The 18925-nt window shown below is 45.7% G+C and overlaps 1 protein-coding gene across 1 annotated transcript; it reads right to left on the minus strand.

The window, feature by feature from the left end:
• Nucleotides 1-12126: 12126 nt before the first annotated feature.
• LOC120986789 (probable G-protein coupled receptor 33) lies at nt 12127-18278 on the minus strand. The gene is made up of 2 exons (XM_040415495.1): nt 18229-18278; nt 12127-13474 (listed from the first exon to the last, which is right to left on the minus strand). Exons 1-2 carry the CDS (start codon nt 18247-18249, stop codon nt 12491-12493), a joined length of 1005 nt encoding a protein of 334 aa, XP_040271429.1. The 5' UTR covers nt 18250-18278; the 3' UTR covers nt 12127-12490.
• Nucleotides 18279-18925: the final 647 nt, after the last annotated feature.

Genomic DNA, 18925 nt, shown 5'->3' on the forward strand with positions numbered 1-18925 from the left:
TACACCTTGGAGGTGCTGGCCTGCCCTGCAGCCGGTGTATTGTCTGAACGTGTGTTTAGCACGGCAGGGGGCGTCATCACAGACAAGCGCAGCCGCCTGTCCACAGCCAATGTGGACAAGCTCACGTTCATTATAATGAAGCAGGCATGGATCCCACAGGACTTGTCCGTACCTTGTGCAGAATAGACATATATACCGGCCTTAACCAGCCATTTTTATACTGCAGCGCCTTTTCTCTTTGTTTTCTTTTTTATATTTCACAATGTTTAGGGGTCTTCCAAAATTTATAAAAAAAAATTAAAAAAACTACAAAAACAGTGTTGGCTACCTCCACCTCCTCCTCCCCCACCACCACTTTCACCTACACTGCCACATCCACCGCCTCCTCAACCTCCTACTCCATATGGACCTCCGCTTCCTAGTTCAAGATCATTATTTTTTACTTTTTTTTTTATTCTATGTTATTTTTATTCATTTCCCTATCAACATTTGTTTGCAGGGCAATTGTCCTGCTCTTACCCCTATTTTTGCTACCTTTCTCAGCCCTCTAGCCCTTTCTATGACTTTTTTAGAGCCATTTTAGTGCCCCAATCACTTCCATAAGCTCTGGACATGTATATAACTAAAAGAATACTGGAAGGCACTACATAGTTCTATTATTCAAAAATTTTAAATTATGATTCCATTTATGGTAGAGTTTTGGATTTTGAGTGATTTTTCTAAAGTTGGGTGCAATAAGTACAAACGCAATCTTTTGGTTAAAATAATATTCCTGGCAAGGTTATTGATTGCATGGGCTTGGTTTTCATCAAATGTTCCAACTATGAATACATGGTTTAGTCTTGATGGTAAGATTAAAAGTTAGGAATATTTCTTATACAAACAAAGAAATTCTGAGGATAAATGGCTCAAGCTATGGGGAGAATGGAATATTTAAATTTTCTTGTTCCAGCCTTCTCACTATCCCTCTATATTCTTCTTCTGCCGTGATAATGGGAGACTCATCGTAAAGGTGTGGGCTGGGAGGGAACTTCGAGGGGGGGGGGGGCTTTAAGTGTATAGAAAATATAATTCTCGTCAAGGGAAAATAATACTCCCGCCCCAGTATCACCTTTAGACAGGGTAGATGCCTTCGTGATCGCCTAGTTCATAGCCACTATTTGCGACCAACCCCGGAAGGCACATGGTTAGACCGAAAACCATTGGGCACATTCCGATGCGGGGCATGTATGGCATGTAACTATGTGAAAAACACCAAAACGAATACCTGCTCGGCCACCAGTAGGAACTATGTTATTAGAGATTTCATTAATTGCAGGAGCACGGGGGTGATCTACCTTGCCCAATGTACATGCCCAAGGGACTATGTGGGAAAAACATTTCGGGAATTCCGGAGACGTATCTTGGAACATATTAATGATATTAAAAAGGACATCCCCATAGCAAATCATATATGGGAATTCCATAATGGTGACCCAAAATCATTAAAATTTTCAGCCCTGGAGGTGATTAGACCATCCCCCAGGAAGAGTGACTGGGACAGTAGGATCCTACAGAAGGAAACTGAGTGGATCTACCGGTTCCGTTCACAATCACCAAGGGGTCTCAATGAAAAACTAACATTCTCGTGCTTTTTGTAATTCACTATACTCTTTGATCCAAGTAGGCAACTCCTAGTATTCTGAAACGTAATCCTCTTTTATTGATAGAATCCAATATCGACACAAGAAGTGTCAGGTTATTATTGTAGGGTAGTCTCATATCTGAGCACCCAGTTCTCCATCTTCTATGGTATCTCTTTCATGGTTAATATGGTACAGGTGGTTTCAAGCACACCTAAAAAACATGATACCCCTATGATGCCACTATGACTGCACTGCTGCAGCTGTACGTGATCAAATGTTTGAGACACTGAATTGGCACCATTAGGGTTATATGCAGTCCTTCCTAGCCTCTGATCCTAAATAAAACAAGATGTGGGATATCCCCTTGCTGTTACCATGTCTGCGGTCCATAATTGTATTATATGCTAACCAGGGATTGCAGCATGGTGCTGGGTTATAGGGTGGAGCGCTCGGCTAATCCAACACGCCCCCTGTGTGTTGATGGGCGGTTACATTATCTGATCATCGACACGCACGGCCTCTCCATATCTACGATCTGGAACGCACGGCCATCTTGCAAATGGGCGTGCGTTCCTTTGGCAAGACGTCAGCTGTATAGTACTGCTGATGTGAATGCATCTCAGGACCTTTAGAGCCTTGCTAGTCTTGACGTTTCTAACCACCTCGAGATACCTGCACTCCTTAACAGCGGCGAGGGGCGGTGTCATTACCGGGCCGCTGTGGAACGCACGGCAATCTTGACACGCCCCCTGCGACCCGACACGCGCGCTTCTTAATGACGTGCACGGCCGTCCCTAGACTCACCATTGGACCTGGATGGAACGCACGGCCATCTTGTTGGTATGCGTGCGTTCCAGGTAATAAGGAACACATCGATATTCCTCTATTCATGGGCTTACTCTATGCCCGAATATATACCTTGACCCCAACAACCACCTATGTCTCTGTGAGCCATATGAGTTAAGTATATCGCATAACCCGATCTTAGGATGACGGGCCAATTGACAGTAGGTTGGGCCGGGTCACATGGTAGGCTGCACAGCTCAGGATTGGCTAACAGCATCAGGGACCGCCCCGTATCGGGTTTAAAAGGAAGTGTGTTTGAATGAACTAATTGGAGCCACATCTTTTTTTGCCCCCTTGGAGCCCCTCAAGCCAGACACCCGTGGTCTGTGAGCAGGAATTGGAAGTTCGTCGCCAGATAAGTATCATACTGGTCTTCTTCTATTTAAGCCAATTAGCTACACGTATATTGTGTTTCCCCTCGCTGACTAATGCTTGCTTGGGGGTTCTCCAGTTTTTGTTTTGTTTTTGTTTCTGGTGTATATCTGTGACACACACTTATATACTTGTGTCCCCTGACAAACCTTTAGAATTATAAGGGGAAACGCGTCGGGACAAGTGATGTGATATTAAGTTTTGTATGTGTATTTCATTTAGTAATCAGTGTATACAAGGACCCAGGCATCTATATGGGTTAATATACCTTTAGCAAGGGCGTTATAAGGACAGGCAGTCGAGGCACGTGGACAGAGTACTCCTACCATCCAGGTGTATCTCTGGGCTGAGGATAGTCTGAGGGACACCTTAGGGACAGACACTAGAAACCCACACGTGTTGCCCCTATCTCCTTCCGTCAGCATCAGTCCTCTGCCTGATCCTTAGTTGCTCTTTTCTGTGTTTGTCCATGTCTATTTTGGTCCCCCCGTTAGGGACCTTTATTTTAGTAAAATTGAATAAAAGCTATATTTTAGGTAGTTGGTTTCAATGATAGCGCTATAGAAAATATAACTTTGATGTATTATTTTGTCTGGAATTAATATGAAGAAAAAAAAAAAAAAAAAGATTGTGCTCACCTTAGGTAGTGACTAGGGATGAGCGAGTCCGGGTCCGGGTTCGGTGTTCGGCGCTTTCTTGGCGCTTTTTGAAAGGCTGCAAAGCAGCCAATCAACAAGCGTCATACTACTTGCCCCAAGAGGCCATCACAGCCTTGCCTACTATTGGCATGGCTGTGATTGGCCAGTGCACCATGTGACCCAGCCTCTATATAAGCTGGAGTCACGTAGCGCCGCACGTCACTCTGCTATGATCAGTATAGGGAGAGGTTGCAGCTGCGACGTTAGGGCGAGATTAGGCAGATTAACTCTGCAAAAGACTTCATTCTGTGATCGATCTACAGCTGTGGATCATTAAACTGCTGCTATTCAATTGCTCACTGTTTTTAGGCTGCCCAGAGCGTTTTTCAGTCACTTTTTTCTGGGGTGATCGGCGGCCATTTTGTGTCTTGTGGTGCGCCAGCACAAGCTGCCACCAAGTCCATTTAACCATCAATAGTGTGGTTATTTTTTGCTATATCCTACATCAGGGTCAAGCTTTCAACAAGTGCATTTAACCATCAATAGTGTGGTTATTTTTTGGCCATATACTACATCAGGGGCAAGTTGAGCCTGTCACCCAGCGCCTAAAAACTAGGCCTCACATTTATATTCATCTAAATCTGTCATTACTGTTTTAGCTGGTCAAGTTATTTTTAGTGTCCGTCAAAGCACAGTTTTTGTTCTGGGTTGAAAAACAATTCCCAATTTTGCAATTCTCTAAATTAGTGGTTTCTGCTGTATCAGGCCTACTTTAAATCTATCCCTAAAAGGGTATATTAGATTCAAGGTGCCGATAGGGTCATTCTCAAGAACTTCACACACATGCTACAGTGCAGATCCAAGTCTAATTCTGTCCGTAAACGTATACCTGTCACCCAGCGCCTAAATAATAGGCCTCAAATTTGTATTCAGCTAAATCTGTCGTTACTGCTGTGCCTGTATTAGTGTAATACGGTACCTAAATAGATAGCCAGATAGTGTTAGGTGTCTGTAAAAAAAGGCCTGAATTTGAATTCAATACATTGGCCCGAATAATATTTTTCTTATTGTGGTGAACGGTAACAATGAGGAAAACATCTAGTAAGGGACGCGGACGCGGACATGGTCGTGGTGGTGTTAGTGGACCCTCTGGTGCTGGGAGAGGACGTGGCCGTTCTGCCACAGCCACACGTCCTAGTGTACCAACTACCTCAGGTCCCAGTAGCCGCCAGAATTTACAGGGATATTTGGTGGGGCCCAATGCCGTTCTGAGGATAGTAAGGCCTGAGCAGGTACAGGCATTAGTCAATTGGGTGGCCGACAGTGCATCCAGCACGTTCACATTATCTCCCACCCAGTCTTCTGCAGAAAGCGCACAGATGGCGCATGAAAACCAAGCCCATCGGTCTGTCACATCACCCCCATGCATATCAGGGAAACTGTCTGAGCCTCAAGTTATGCAGCAGTCTCTTATGCTGTTTGAAGTCTCTGCTGCCAGGTTTTCCAAGGGCATGCACCTACCCCTTCCCCAGGGGTGGAAGAGATAGAATGCACTAACGCACAACCACTTATGTTTCCTGATGATGAGGACATGGGAATACCACCTCAGCACGTCTCTGATGATGACGAAACACAGGTGCCAACTGCTGCGTCTTTCTGCAGTGTGCAGACTGAACAGGAGGTCAGGGATCAAGACTGGGTGGAAGACGATTCAGGGGACGATGAGGTCCTAGACCCCACATGGAATAAAGGTCGTGCCACTGACTTTCACAGTTCGGAGGAAGAGGCAGTGGTGAGACCGAGCCAACAGTGTAGCAAAAGACAAAGAGGGAGCAGTGGGCAAAAGCAGAACACCCGCTGCCAAGAGACTCCGCCTGCAACTGACCACCGCCATCTGGGACCGAGCATCCCAAAGGCAGCTTCAAGGAGTTCCCTGGCATGGCACTTCTTCAAACAATGTGCTGACGAGAAGACCCGAGTGGTTTGCACGCTGTGCCATCAGAGCCTGAAGCGAGGCATTAACGTTCTGAACCTTAGCACAACCTGCATGACCAGGCACCTGCATGCAAAGCATGAACTGCAGTGGAGTAAACACCTTAAAAACAAGGAAGTCACTCAGGCTCCCCCTGCTACATCTTCTGCTGCTGCCGCCTCGGCCTCTTCTGCTGCTGCCGCCTCGGCCTCTTCTGCTGCAGCCGCCGCCTCGGCCTCTTCCTCCGCCTCTGGAGGAACGTTGGCACCTGCCGCCCAGCAAACATGGGATGTACCACCAACACCACCACCTGCGCCACCCAACACGACCACCTGCGCCACCAAGCATCCCAACCATGTCACACGGCAGCGTTCAGCTCTCCATCTCACAAACATTTGAGAGAAAGCGTAAATTCCCACCTAGCCACCCTCGATCCCTGGCCCTGAATGCCAGGATTTCTAAACTACTGGCCTATGAAATGCTGTCATTTAGGCTGGTGGACACAGACAGCTTCAAACAGCTCATGTCGCTTGCTGTCCCACAGTCTGTTGTTCCCAGCCGGCACTACTTCTCCAAGAGAGCCGTGCCTTCCCTGCACAACCAAGTATCCGATAAAATCAAGTGTGCACTGCGCAACGCCATCTGTGGCAAGGTCCACCTAACCACAGATACGTGGACCAGTAAGCACGGCCAGGGACGCTATATCTCCCTAACTGCACACTGGGTAAATGTAATGGCGGCTGGGCCCCAGGCGGAGAGCTGTTTGGCGCACGTCCTTCCGCCGCCAAGGATCGCAGGGCAACATTCTTTGCCTCCTGTCTCCTCCTACTCAGCTTCCTCCTCCTCTTCTTCCACCTGCTCATCCAGTCAGCCACACACCTTCACCACCAACTTCAGCACAGCCCGGGGTAAACTTCAGCAGGCCGTTCTGAAACTAATATGTTTGGGGGACAGGCCCCACACCGCACAGGAGTTGTGGCGGGGTATAGAACAACAGACCGTCAGAGCTGCTGCATAAAGTGCGGGCCATCTGTTCGCGCTTCCGGCGTTCACATCCTGCCGCTGCTCGCCTGTCTGCGCTACAGCGTAACTTCGGCCTTCCCGCTCACCGCCTCATATTCGACGTGCCCGCCAGGTGGAACTCCACCTTGCACATGCTGGACAGACTGTGCGAGCAGCAGCAGGCCATAGTGGAGTTTCAGCTGCAGCACGCACGGGTCAGTCGCACTGCGGATCAGCCCCACTTCACCACCAATGACTGGGCCTCCATGCGAGACCTGTGTGCCCTGTTGCGCTGTTTCGAGTACTCTACCAACATGGCCAGTGGCGATGACGCCGTTATCAGCGTTACAATACCACTTCTATGTCTCTTTGAGAAAACACTTAGGGCGATGAAGGAAGAGGAGGTGGCCCAGGAGGAGGAGGAGGAAGAGGGGTCATTTTTAGCACTTTCAGGCCAGTCTCTTCGAAGTGACTCAGAGGGAGGTTTTTTGCAACAGCAGAGGCCAGGTACAAATGTGGCCAGACAGGGCCCACTACTGGAGGACGAGGAGGATGAGGATGAGGAGGAGGTGGAGGAGGAGGAGGATGAGGATGAAGCAGGTGTGAAGGACTTTTATGCAATTGCCTATATGCTTCAGTTTGATTCTCTCCCTGCTATTTTGAGGACTATATTGTTCGGTTCCAAGTGTCAAGAATGAATGTATTCGTGTACTGGACAATGATGTTGAGATTATGTTTGTATGTGGGATAGAAAGTACTTGTGTGAAATTGTTAAGAATTGTAAATGTTCTGGCCAGCAGATAATTGAGCTGTGTGTATTGGTAAAACTCAATTGTCTAGCCTGGCCCAGAGGAGGAGTTTTAGGATAATTGAGCTGTGCGTATTCTTAAAACTCAATTATCTAGCCTGGCCCAGAGGAGGAGTTTTTGCTGCATAAATTGTGAGTTCTGTGTACCAGTAAATCAGTCTTGTTCCAGCATTAAGTTGACTCATGTGTGGATTATTCGGCGATTCCAGGGATATTCCTACTCGTGGAATATTGGGTGATTTTCTTTTATGGGAAGAAGGGAATGCTTGACGAGGATATTTTCTACTACCGTCACAATTGGTTGGCAGCAGCGGGATTTTCCCTTCTACTTTCCTTTACACCAGGATTCCAAGCAGACACTGGGAACAGTGAATGGAAGGCTGGTACACCCTGCTTAAAAGAAATACACTGAAAGAACTACTGGAAGTCCGTGGAAGGATTGCTAGCAACAAAACCAAGCGGGTCATTATAGCAGAAATTAATGGAGCTAGACCAGGAGAACTTGGTTGCAGCAACGCCAGCAGTACAAGAGATGGGGACACCAGTGATTCAGGAGGAGGAATCACCAGCCAACAAGGCAATGAGAGAGAAGCTAGCATGGTTCGGTCCGAACCCAACGGCGGATGTGGTGCTACCGTCACAGCAGGTTCACAGCGGGCTGGCACCCAACGCAGCTCGGGCCTATCACTGGTGCGTGGCTGGGGGGAAACGCAGGACGATGACGATACGCCTCCCACAGAGGACAGCTTGTCCTTACCTCTGGGCAGCCTGGCACACATGAGCGACTACATGCTGCAGTGCCTGCGCAACGACAACAGAGTTGCCCACATTTTAACGTGTGCGGACTACTGGGTTGCCACCCTGCTGGATCCACGGTACAAAGAAAATGTGCCCACCTTACTTCATGCACTGGAGCGTTATAGTAATATGCGCGAGTACAAGTGCACGTTGGTAGACGCGCTACTGAGAGCATTCCCAAATGTCACAGGGGAACAAGTGAAAGCCCAAGGCGAAGGCAGAGGAGGAGCAAGAGGTCGCCAATGCAGCTGTGTCACGGCCAGCTCCTCTGAGGGCAGGGTTAGCATGGCAGAGATGTGGAAAAGTTTTGTCACCACGCCACAGCTAACTGCACCACCACCTGATACGGAACGTGTTAGCAGGAGGCAACATTTCAATAACATGGTGGAACAGTACTTGTGCACACCCCTCCACGTACTGACTGATGGTTCGGCCCCATTCAACTTCTGGGTCTCCAAATTGTCCACGTGGCCAGAGCTAGCCTTTTATGCCTTGGAGGTGCTGGCCTGCCCGGCGGCCAGCGTTTTGTCTGAACGTGTATTCAGCACGGCAGGGGGCGTCATTACAGACAAACCAAGCCGCCTGTCTACAGCCAATGTGGACAAGCTGACGTTCATAAAAATGAACCAGGCATGGATCCCACAGGACATGTCCATCCCTTGTGCAGATTAGACATTAACTACCTCCCCTTAACAATATATTATTCTACTCCAGGGCACTTCCTCATTCAATCCTATTTTTATTTTCATTTTACCATTGTATTGCGGGGCAACCCAAAGTTGAATGAACCTCTCCTCTGTCTGGGTGCCGGGGCCTAAAAATATCTGACAGTGGCCTGTTCCAGTGGTGGGTGACATGAAGCCTGATTCTCTGCTATGATATGAAGACTGATTCTCTGCTGACATGAAGCCTGAATCTCTGTTATGGGACCTCTCTCCTCTGTCTGGGTGCCGGGGCCTAAAAATATCTGACAGTGGCCTGTTCCAGTGGTGGGTGACGTGAAGCCTGAATCTCTGCTATGACATGAAGACTGATTCTCTGCTGACAGCTTGGAAGAAAGAAGAGACAGCTTGGAAGAAAGAAGAGACAGAGGGGATATGATAGAAACTTTTAAATACATAAAGGGAATCAACTCGGTAAAGGAGGAGAGCATATTTAAAAGAAGAAAAACTACCACAAGAGGACACAGTTTTAAATTAGAGGGGCAAAGGTTTAAAAGTAATATAAGGAAGTATTACTTTACTGAGAGAGTAGTGGATGCATGGAATAGCCTTCCTGCAGAAGTGGTAGCTGCAAATACAGTGAAGGGGTTTAAGCATGCATGGGATAGGCATAAGGCTATCCTTCATATAAGATAGGGCCAGGGGCTATCCATAGTACTCAGTATATTGGGCAGACTAGATGGGCCAAATGGTTCTTATCTGCCGACACATTCTATGTTTCTATGTTTCTATGAAGCCTGAATCTCTGTTATGGGACCTCTCTCCTCTGCCTGGGTGCCTGGGCCTAAATATGTGACAATGGACTGTTCCAGTGGTGGGTGACGTGAAGCCTGATTCTCTGCTGACATGAAGCCTGAATCTCTGTTATGGGACCTCTCTCCTCTGTCTGGGTGCCGGGCCTAAAAATATCTGACAGTGGCCTGTTCCAGTGGTAGGTGACGTGAAGCCTGATTCTCTGCTATGACATGAAGACTGATTCTCTGCTGACATGAAGCCAGATTCTGTTAAGGGACCTCTCTCCTCTGCCTGGGTGCCTGGGCCTAAATATCTGACAATGGACTGTTCCAGTGTTGGGTGACGTAAAGCCTGATTCTCTGCTATGACATGCAGACTGATTCTCTGCTGACATGAAGCCAGATTCTCTGTTACGGGACCTCTCTCCTCTGCCTGGGTGCCTGGGCCTAAATATCTGACAATGGCCTGTTCCAGTGGTGGGTGACGTGAAGCCTGATTCTCTGCTATGACATGAAGACTGATTCTCTGCTGACATGAAGCCAGATTCTCTGTTACGGGACCTCTCTCCTCTGCCTGGGCCTAAATATCTGACAATGGACTGTTCCAGTGTTGGGTGACGTAAAGCCTGATTCTCTGCTATGACATGAAGACTGATTCTCTGCTGACATGAAGCCAGATTCTCTGTTACGGGACCTCTCTCCTCTGCCTGGGCCTAAATATCTGACAATGGACTGTTCCAGTGTTGGGTGACGTAAAGCATGATTCTCTGCTATGACATGCAGACTGATTCTCTGTTGACATGAAGCCAGATTCTCTCTTACGGGACCTCTCTCCTCTGCCTGGGTGCCTGGGCCTAAATATCTGACAATGGACTGTTCCAGTTTTGGGTGACGTAAAGCCTGATTCTCTGCTATGACATGCAGACTGATTCTCTGCTGACATGAAGCCAGATTCTCTGTTACGGGACCTCTCTCCTCTGCCTGGGTGCCTGGGCCTAAATATCTGACAATAGACTGTTCCAGTGGTGGGTGACGTAAAGCCTGATTCTCTGCTATGACATGCAGACTGATTCTCTGCTGACATGAAGCCAGATTCTCTGTTACGGGACCTCTCTCCTCTGCCTGGGTGCCGGGGCCTAAATATATGACAATGGACTGTTACAGTGGTGGGTGACGTAAAGCCTGATTCTCTGCTATGATATGCAGACTGATTCTCTGCTGACATGAAGCCAGATTCTCTGTTATGGGACCTCTCTCCTCTGCCTGGGTGCCGGGGCCTAAATATATGACAATGGACTGTTACAGTGGTGGGTGACGTGAAGCCAGATTCTCTGCTATGGCATGAAGACTGATTCTCTGCTGACTTGAAGCCAGATTCTCTGCTATGGGACCTCTCTCCAATTGATATTGGTTAATTTTTATTTATTTAATTTTTATTTTAATTCATTTCCCTATCCACATTTGTTTGCAGACGATTTACCTACATGTTGCTGCCTTTTGCAGCCCTCTAGCTCTTTCCTGGGCTGTTTTACAGCCTTTTTAGTGCCGAAAAGTTCGGGTCCCCACTGACTTCAATGGGGTTTGGGTTCGGGACGAAGTTCGGGTCGGGTTCGGATCCCGAACCCGAACATTTCAGGGAAGTTCGGCCGAACTTCTCGAACCCGAACATCCAGGTGTTCGCTCAACTCTAGTAGTGACAACTAAGTCACAACTACTATATAGGCTTGTATGCTGATAACATCATAGAAGGAGAGGCTAGAGCCCCTAACCACCATCTAGAACGTCTCTGATGTATGTGCTTAAGAAGCAAATAATGCTAGGATAATCTCTTTCAATATATACATTTAGTGGAATAATATTACGTAAATAATGGCTAAATGGCGCCTATACAATGCCAGCATAATACAGTCCCCAACAAAACTGCCATACAGTGCCCTGATAATAGCTAGGAAAGTGTTCTAGATTTGAAAAGTATTGGTTCTGTTAGAGGAGATCTAGCTGAGCTATGAAATCTTACAGACAGTGCTATATGGCAAAAAATAAAAAAATTAGGGTACTTTCTCACTTGTGGCAGAGGATTCCGGCAGGCAGTTCTGTCATCGGAACTGCCTGCCGGATCCGTCAAAATGTATGCCAACTGATGGCATTTGTCAGACGGATCAGGATCCTGATCTGTATGACAAATGCATTGAAATGCCGGATCCGTCTCTCCAGTGTCATCCGGAAAAACGGATCCAGCATTTATATTTTTTCACATTTTTTGTGGTCTGAGCATGCGCAGACCGCAATGCTGGATCCGTTTTGCCGGAACACTCGGGTACAGATCCGGCATTAATGCATTTCAATGGGAAAAAATGCCGGCATTCTGGCATGTGTTCCGGAGTTTTGGACGGAGATAAAACCGTTGTATGCTGCGGTATTATCTCCGTCCTGAACTGAAGATATCCTGATGTTTCCTGAACGGATTGCTCTCCATTCAGAATGCATTAGGATAAAACTGATCAGTTCTTTTCCGGTATGGAGCCCCTAGGACGGAACTCAATGCCGGAAAAGAATAACGCTAGTGTGAAAGCACCTTTAGCTCTCCAGAAGGTAGAAAACTGTCTTTCTAATCATACCACCTATAGGTAACATATCTAAGTATACTAGGCAAGTATTTGATGGGTGTCTAAGTTTGGCTATTAGCACTAATCATGTTTCAAGACTCTTTTATGGGTTGAACAGTGACAGGGTAAGTGCCTATTGTTGGCACCAGTATCCTTGGTTGTCAAGGTTGATGAGGGGGTTAATGGTCATATCCAGGGTGGACAAGTGTATTGTTACGGATGGATAGCTAAGATCTACTTAAAGTTTTCTATCCTAGTCAGAGCATCCACCAGTGCCTTGAATTGACGATTGTACCATATAGTCATATACTCATATCTTATCCAGGTGTAAGTCTTAATTTGTCTTGTCCTTTGTTGCTCTTTCTATTCATCCAACAGTCCAGTTGGCTGAGGTAAAGGCTTCGCTGAGGACTAACTCAATAAATTCCAAAAGAGACTTTTTGAACATCATTTTGAAGTCCTCCACAATGAATAGATAGATTATTGGGGTGAAACAACTATTAAGACAGGTCAAGCTCGTTGCTAATACATTCAGCGCATTTAGAAGACCCTCTGGGAACCGACCTGGCTCAGCACTCATCCCATACCATACGTGGTAGGGTGTCCAGCAAACAAAGAATGATGCAATAGCAATGCAGATTATCTTGTAGGGTTTGTTAGACTTTGCCAGGTTTTCTTTACTTATCTTGATGATGATTTGGAGATAACATATTGTAATGATTACAAAAGGAATGAGTAAACCCAAAAACAACCGGGTAGTGAACATAATCCATTTCACTCGCTGCCCATTCCACCGCCCAGAAAGCGTATAGTCATTGTAACAGATGGTGATGTTATTTTCATATTTCACTTGTCGCAACACAAGGTAGGGAGCGGTGAACAAGAGAGCCAAGAACCACAAAAACAGGCAGATAACAGTAGCCTTTTGTGGGTTCATGTGTCCCCTGTACCAGACAGGATGAAACACCAAGAGGAACCGGTCAATGCTGATCACTGTGAGGACAAATACGGTCAAATACATGTCTAATGAAATTAATGAATTGATAACTTTGCACAAAAATAGTTTGAATATCCAGTGTGGCCTCATAATAACATAAGTAGTGAAAAATGGAATGGAGAGGGTGAAAACAAGATTGCCCAAAATGAAATGAAAAAACCAAGTGGTGTTGATACTTCTTCTCATCCTGAAGCCAAGCACCCAGAGATATAAAGTATTCATGACCAATCCAAACACAAAGGTGAAGAGCAGAAATATGGCGGATATCAACTTGAAGGCTGGGATGGTTTCATGGGTTGGTCCATCACTTGTGTTAAAATGTAAGCTTGATGTGACATTAGGGGTCACTGAGTCCTAAAGACAAAAGACAATGGGTTAAAATGATATAAACATTACATTAAACAAAGATAAAATCCTGCTGCAGGATGGCGTTCACAGTCAAATTTATCACAGAGCTCATCTGGTTGCTCGGTCCCAAGCTACTCCTAAGTTCACCTAAGTCAGGCATGCTCAACCTGCGGCCCTCCAGCTGTTGTAAAACTACAACCCCCACAATGCCCTGCTGTAGGCTGATAGCTGTAGGCTGTTGCATGCTGGGAGTTGTAGTTTTGCAACAGATAGAGGGCCACAGCTTGAGCATGCCTGACCTAAGTGATCATCTAAGCTCAATTTTGATCAAATCAAATTCAATCAACTTTGACTCCATCCTAGTGGAGCTTAGTTGATTGTTCACAAGAAAGAAGGCATTTCCTCGTCGATTTCACTGTGATATGCATTCTGCAGCATGATATGGGCTCTGAAACAAAGAAGCTCCAGAAGCTAATGGTTGAAACATTTTTTTTAAATAAAATCCTATTACAGAAATTATCTTAGCCAAAAAAATACATGTTATACTGTAATGTCTGCTTTAACTTCGTATCTGACTGTTATACAGGACTTCCCATGAAGTATCTCACAAGTACTACATTTCTGCAAGGCTTATTTTGTCAAACTTTCTAGACACTTAAAGAATAGAGATGGCCTTGCGGTTCGCCTGGCGGTCGTTTTGCAGCGAACTTTGCGTGTTCGCGATTCGCCGAACATGCGAACATATGGAGAAATTCGCGCCCGCCATATTCTTTTACATTATGAAGATTTTTGACCCATGACACATCCATCAGGTGGTGCAGGACAGCCAATTGAGACGTTTCAGCACATGGACACCCCCCCTACCTTATAAATAAACCTGATCTGGCCGCCATTTTACATTCAGTGTTTTGCCAGTGTAGGGAGAGGTTGCTGTGTAGAGCAGGGACAGGCCGTTAGGGACACCAAACGCTGGCTAATAGGGCCACAAAAGTCCTTTTAAGGACTGGTATAGGTGTGCTATCGATAGGTGTGATACACAGAGGGGTGCGATATACTTATAATATACTTTTATAATGAGTCAAAAACACATAGATCTATATAGTGATCACCTGGAAGTCAGAGGCCTAGGGGCTAGGGGCTTACTAGGGCCATATAGGGTAAGGTTCCGGGCGGGGTCTCTCTTATCAGGGCGGGTGGTCTGTGGTTAGGCTATCAGGGCCAGAATAGCACCCCCTGTAGGGCAATGTCAGAGACAGTTCTTTGCCCCCCTGTCCTTCAATACCACATCATCATCTAGCCCAGGGATAGATGGTTTTTGCTTTCCCTCCGGGATTCATGGATGTGCACTGGAACCCCCCGGATTGTGGTAGGACAAATGGTTTCTGATTTAGTGCCGCCGAGCACTTGTTATTGCCGACCACATCTATGCTTTTTGCTTAACTTTAATAATTTAATTTATTTTCATTTTGAGGGATATCTTTTCCATTCACACGTCCACAAAATGGGTCCGCATCCGTTCCGCAATTTTGCTGAACGGGAGCAGACCCATTCATTTTCAATGGGGCCGGAATGTGCTGTCCGCATCCACATTTGCGGATCCACACTTCCGCATCCGTGCTTCCGTTTCCGCAAAAAAATAGAACATGTCCTATTCTTGTCCGCAATTGCAGACAAGATTAGGCATTTTCTATTATAGTGCCGGTGATGCGCGGTCCGCAAATTGCAGAATGCACATTGCCGGTGTCCGTGTTTTGCGGATCCGCAAAACACTTACGGACGTGTGAATGGACAGTCATAGTAACATTATTAAAGGTTACGTTTTATCTTGATGTATATTCTAATGGATTGCCTTCCGTGTACAATGTTATAATATACTTTCTATGTTAGACAGTATATTATAGTGCATTTGTATTGTGCGGCAGTTGTGTGCGGTTCTGCTGCGATACTGCAGGAATATAGAGGGACAAGCGTTATTGGGGCAAATAATTTCTACTGGTGTGATATACCAGTCGCCCCCAAAAAAACTGATTGAAGCGGGGTGCTATATACTAATATACTTTCTTTATAGTGCATTTGGGTACTGTATAGTGCATTAGCGCATGCGCGTACGTGAAAATTGAATTGCCGATATTTTGCATTGAAATTTTTTTTTATGGAGACCGCAAATTTGAATAATACCTCTGGTATGTCACTGTCCATGTTGTGGGACTATTTGTGCACTTCTAGTAATTATTTCTTGGCTGCAAATATCAGCTGAAGGTTTTTCAGGTTCGCCGGCCATTAAAATGAATGGGACCCGCCGCAAACTTGTGGTTCGCGAACATTTGATCGTGTTCGCGAACCGTCCCGGCAGATGTTCGTCCAACACTATTAAAGAAGTTTTCATGTAAATGTCAGGCTAGATGCTCGGCTTTTTCGATATCTGTTATAAAGTTGTATGGAATGATGGTGCACCTATTCCACACCATACGACCCATCATCATAACCACAGATATGCTAGTGAGGAGGAACAGGAGGCTCAGAGCACCCATTGACTAGTGACTAATAGCTCAGAGGTGGTTCACCCTAGTGCACATGGTGGGATCTATTAAGTGTCCTTGCCTCACGTTTATTTAAGGAAAAGAGTGAACCCCTTTAATATGGTTGCCAAGTCTCACATGTGCATCCCTGCTTATGGACCAAACCAAGAGCTATGACTTACAGATGGGACCAATGCTAACAAATAAAATAACATTTTGGATGCAATGGTGAAAACCGTTCTAATTCTTCTGCTTATGTGAAGATTTTGTGATTAGAGGCTCTAAAAGTTGAACTCCATGAGTGGTCGCTTTCAATATCCCAATGTGTGAGCAGCTCCAGGACTTAACGTATGCAACTAGTTTCCTACTTGGGGATACTTATTTTTCAATTAGATATTTTTGTAATTGGTCCACATTAGTAGGGTCCCCCGATACTCAAAACACTAGGGGTGTCTGCCTAGGTGCCACATACAGTGCCTTGCAAAAGTATTCACCCCCCCCTTGACTTTTTGACTCACAACCTGGAATTAACATGGATTGTTTGAGGATTTGCATAATTTAATTAACAGAACATGCCCACAACTATGAAGATGTTTTGTTTTTGTTTTTTTTATTGTGAAGCAAACAACAAATCGGACAAAATAACAGAAAACGTCAATGTGCATAACTATTCAGCCCCCTAAAGTCAATACTTTGTAGAGCCACCTTTTGTGAGCTTGCCACTTCTTACCACTGGGATTTTTGACCATTCCTCCTTGCAAAACTGCTCCAGCTCCTTCAAGTTGGATGGTTTGCGCTCATGAACAGCAATCTTTAGGTCTGACCACAGATCTTCTATTGGATTGAGATCTGGGCTGTGACTCGGCCATTCCAACACATTTACATGTTTCCCCTTAAACCACTCAAGTGTTGCTTTAGCCGTGTGTTTGGGGTCATTGTCCTGCTGGAAGGTGAACCTCCGTCCTAGCCTCAGATCACGCACAGAGTGGGACAGGCTTTGCTCAAGAATATCCCTGTATTTAGCACCATCCATCTTTCCCTCAACTCTGACCAGTTTCCTGGTCCCATCCCCCAGCACGATACTGCCACCACAATGTCTCACTGTGGGGATGGTGTTTTTTGGGTGATGTGATGTGTTGGGTTTGCGTGAGACATAACATTTTCTTTAATGGCCGAAAAGTTACATTTTAGTCTCATCAGACCAGAGCACCTTCCTCCATACATTTTGGGAGTCTCCCACATGCCTTTTCGCAAACTTACATCGCACCTTTTAGTTTTTTGCTGAAAGTAATGGCTTTCTTCTGGCCACTGAGCCATAAAGCCCAACTCTATGGAGCGTATGGCTTATTGTCGTCCTATGTACAGATCCTCCAGTCTCTGCTGTGGAACTCTGCAGCTCCTCCAGGGTTACCTTAGGTCTCTGTGCTGCCTCTCTGAATAATGCCCTCCTTGCCCGGTCCGTGAGTTTTGGTGGGTGGCCGTCTCTTGGCAGGTTTGCTGTTTTGCCATGTTCTTTCCATTTGGTTATGATAGATTTGATGGTGCTCCTGGGGATCATCAAAGATTTGGATATTTTTTTATAACCTAACCCGTACTTCTCAACAACATTGTCCCTTACTTGTTTGGAGAGTTCCTTGGTCTTCATGGCAGTGTTTGGTTAGTGATGCCTCTTGCTTAGGTGTTGCAGCCTCTGGGGCCTTTCAAAAAAGGTGTTTATATGTAATGACAGGTCATGTGACACTTAGATTGCACACAGGTGACATCATTTCACTAATTATGTGACTTCTGAAGGTAATTGGTTGCACCAGAGCTTTTTATGGGCTTCCTAACAAAGGGCGTGAATACATTCGCACATGACAATTTTCTGTTTTCTATTGCTAAACAATAGTTTTAATTATATATTTTTCTCATTTCACTTCACCGACTTAGACTATTGTGTTCTGATCCATCAGATAAAATTCAGATTAACAAAACATTGAACTTAAGGCTGTAATGTAACAAAACACGAAAAAAAGTCAAGGGGGGGGGGGGGGGTTGAATACTTTTACAAGACACTGTGTTTACAGCCCAGGACCTCTTTCATTAGATTGCCTCCAGAATGTACTCGTACATTAGCCCCATAGGACACAATGTTTATAATAATTAGCTCAGATTTTTCAAAAATATACACAGAAAACTCTACATAATGCCATTCCAACTATATAATACGTAAAACCTAATAAGATATTTTTGAAGCCCTACCTCCCAGTTTTCTGGAGCCATCTCCACTTACTGCCTCCTCACGATTGTCAACGTCCTCTCCTAAATTCAAGTAATTGGGTTACTTATATAAGGACATGTCATGCCGATAAAAGCAGACCACAACATGTGAACAAGTAAAGCCTCAGTGGTGCAAGAAAACAGGAAATTATTATTCTTCTCTATTAACCATGAGATGACCGGAACAGATTATACTTTGTTTAACATAGCTCTGTGTGGGAGCTGTATACAAAAAACAGGGGCAACTTTTTGAGCTAACTTTGTGCTAATGACTTATTCTCAGGATAGGTCATCAGAATCTGATCTGTGGGGGTCCGACACCCGGGATCACTGCCGATCAGCTGTTTGAGAAGGCACCCATGCTCGCAGTGCCATACATAGTACAGCGGCTGTGCTTGGTATCGGAGCTCAGCCACATTCACTTCAATGGGGCCGAGCTACGCCTAAGCCAGTGATGGGTAATCTCCGGCACACCAGCTGTGGTAAAACTACGACTCCTAAGATGTACACTTGCTTGGCTGTTCTCAGAACTCCATAGAAATGAATGGAGCATGCTGGGAGTCGTAGTTTCACCACAGCGGGAGTGCCGGAGAGTAGCCGTTACTGGCCTAGGCCGTATGACCAATAAACGTGACATCACAATTGTCATGACATAATTGCCTTCTTAAACAGCTGATCA

The sequence above is a fragment of the Bufo bufo genome, chromosome 1 (genome assembly GCF_905171765.1).
Source record: "Bufo bufo chromosome 1, aBufBuf1.1, whole genome shotgun sequence".
Taxonomy (NCBI): Eukaryota; Metazoa; Chordata; class Amphibia; order Anura; family Bufonidae; genus Bufo; species Bufo bufo.

Coding starts and splice junctions, on each gene's coding strand:
- LOC120986789 (XM_040415495.1), bottom strand. CDS start 18,249: ATGGCTCCAGAAAACTGGGAG. Junction 13,475..18,228: donor TGGCTCCAGAAAACTGGGAG/GTAGGGCTTCAA, acceptor TTTTGTCTTTAG/GACTCAGTGACCCCTAATGT.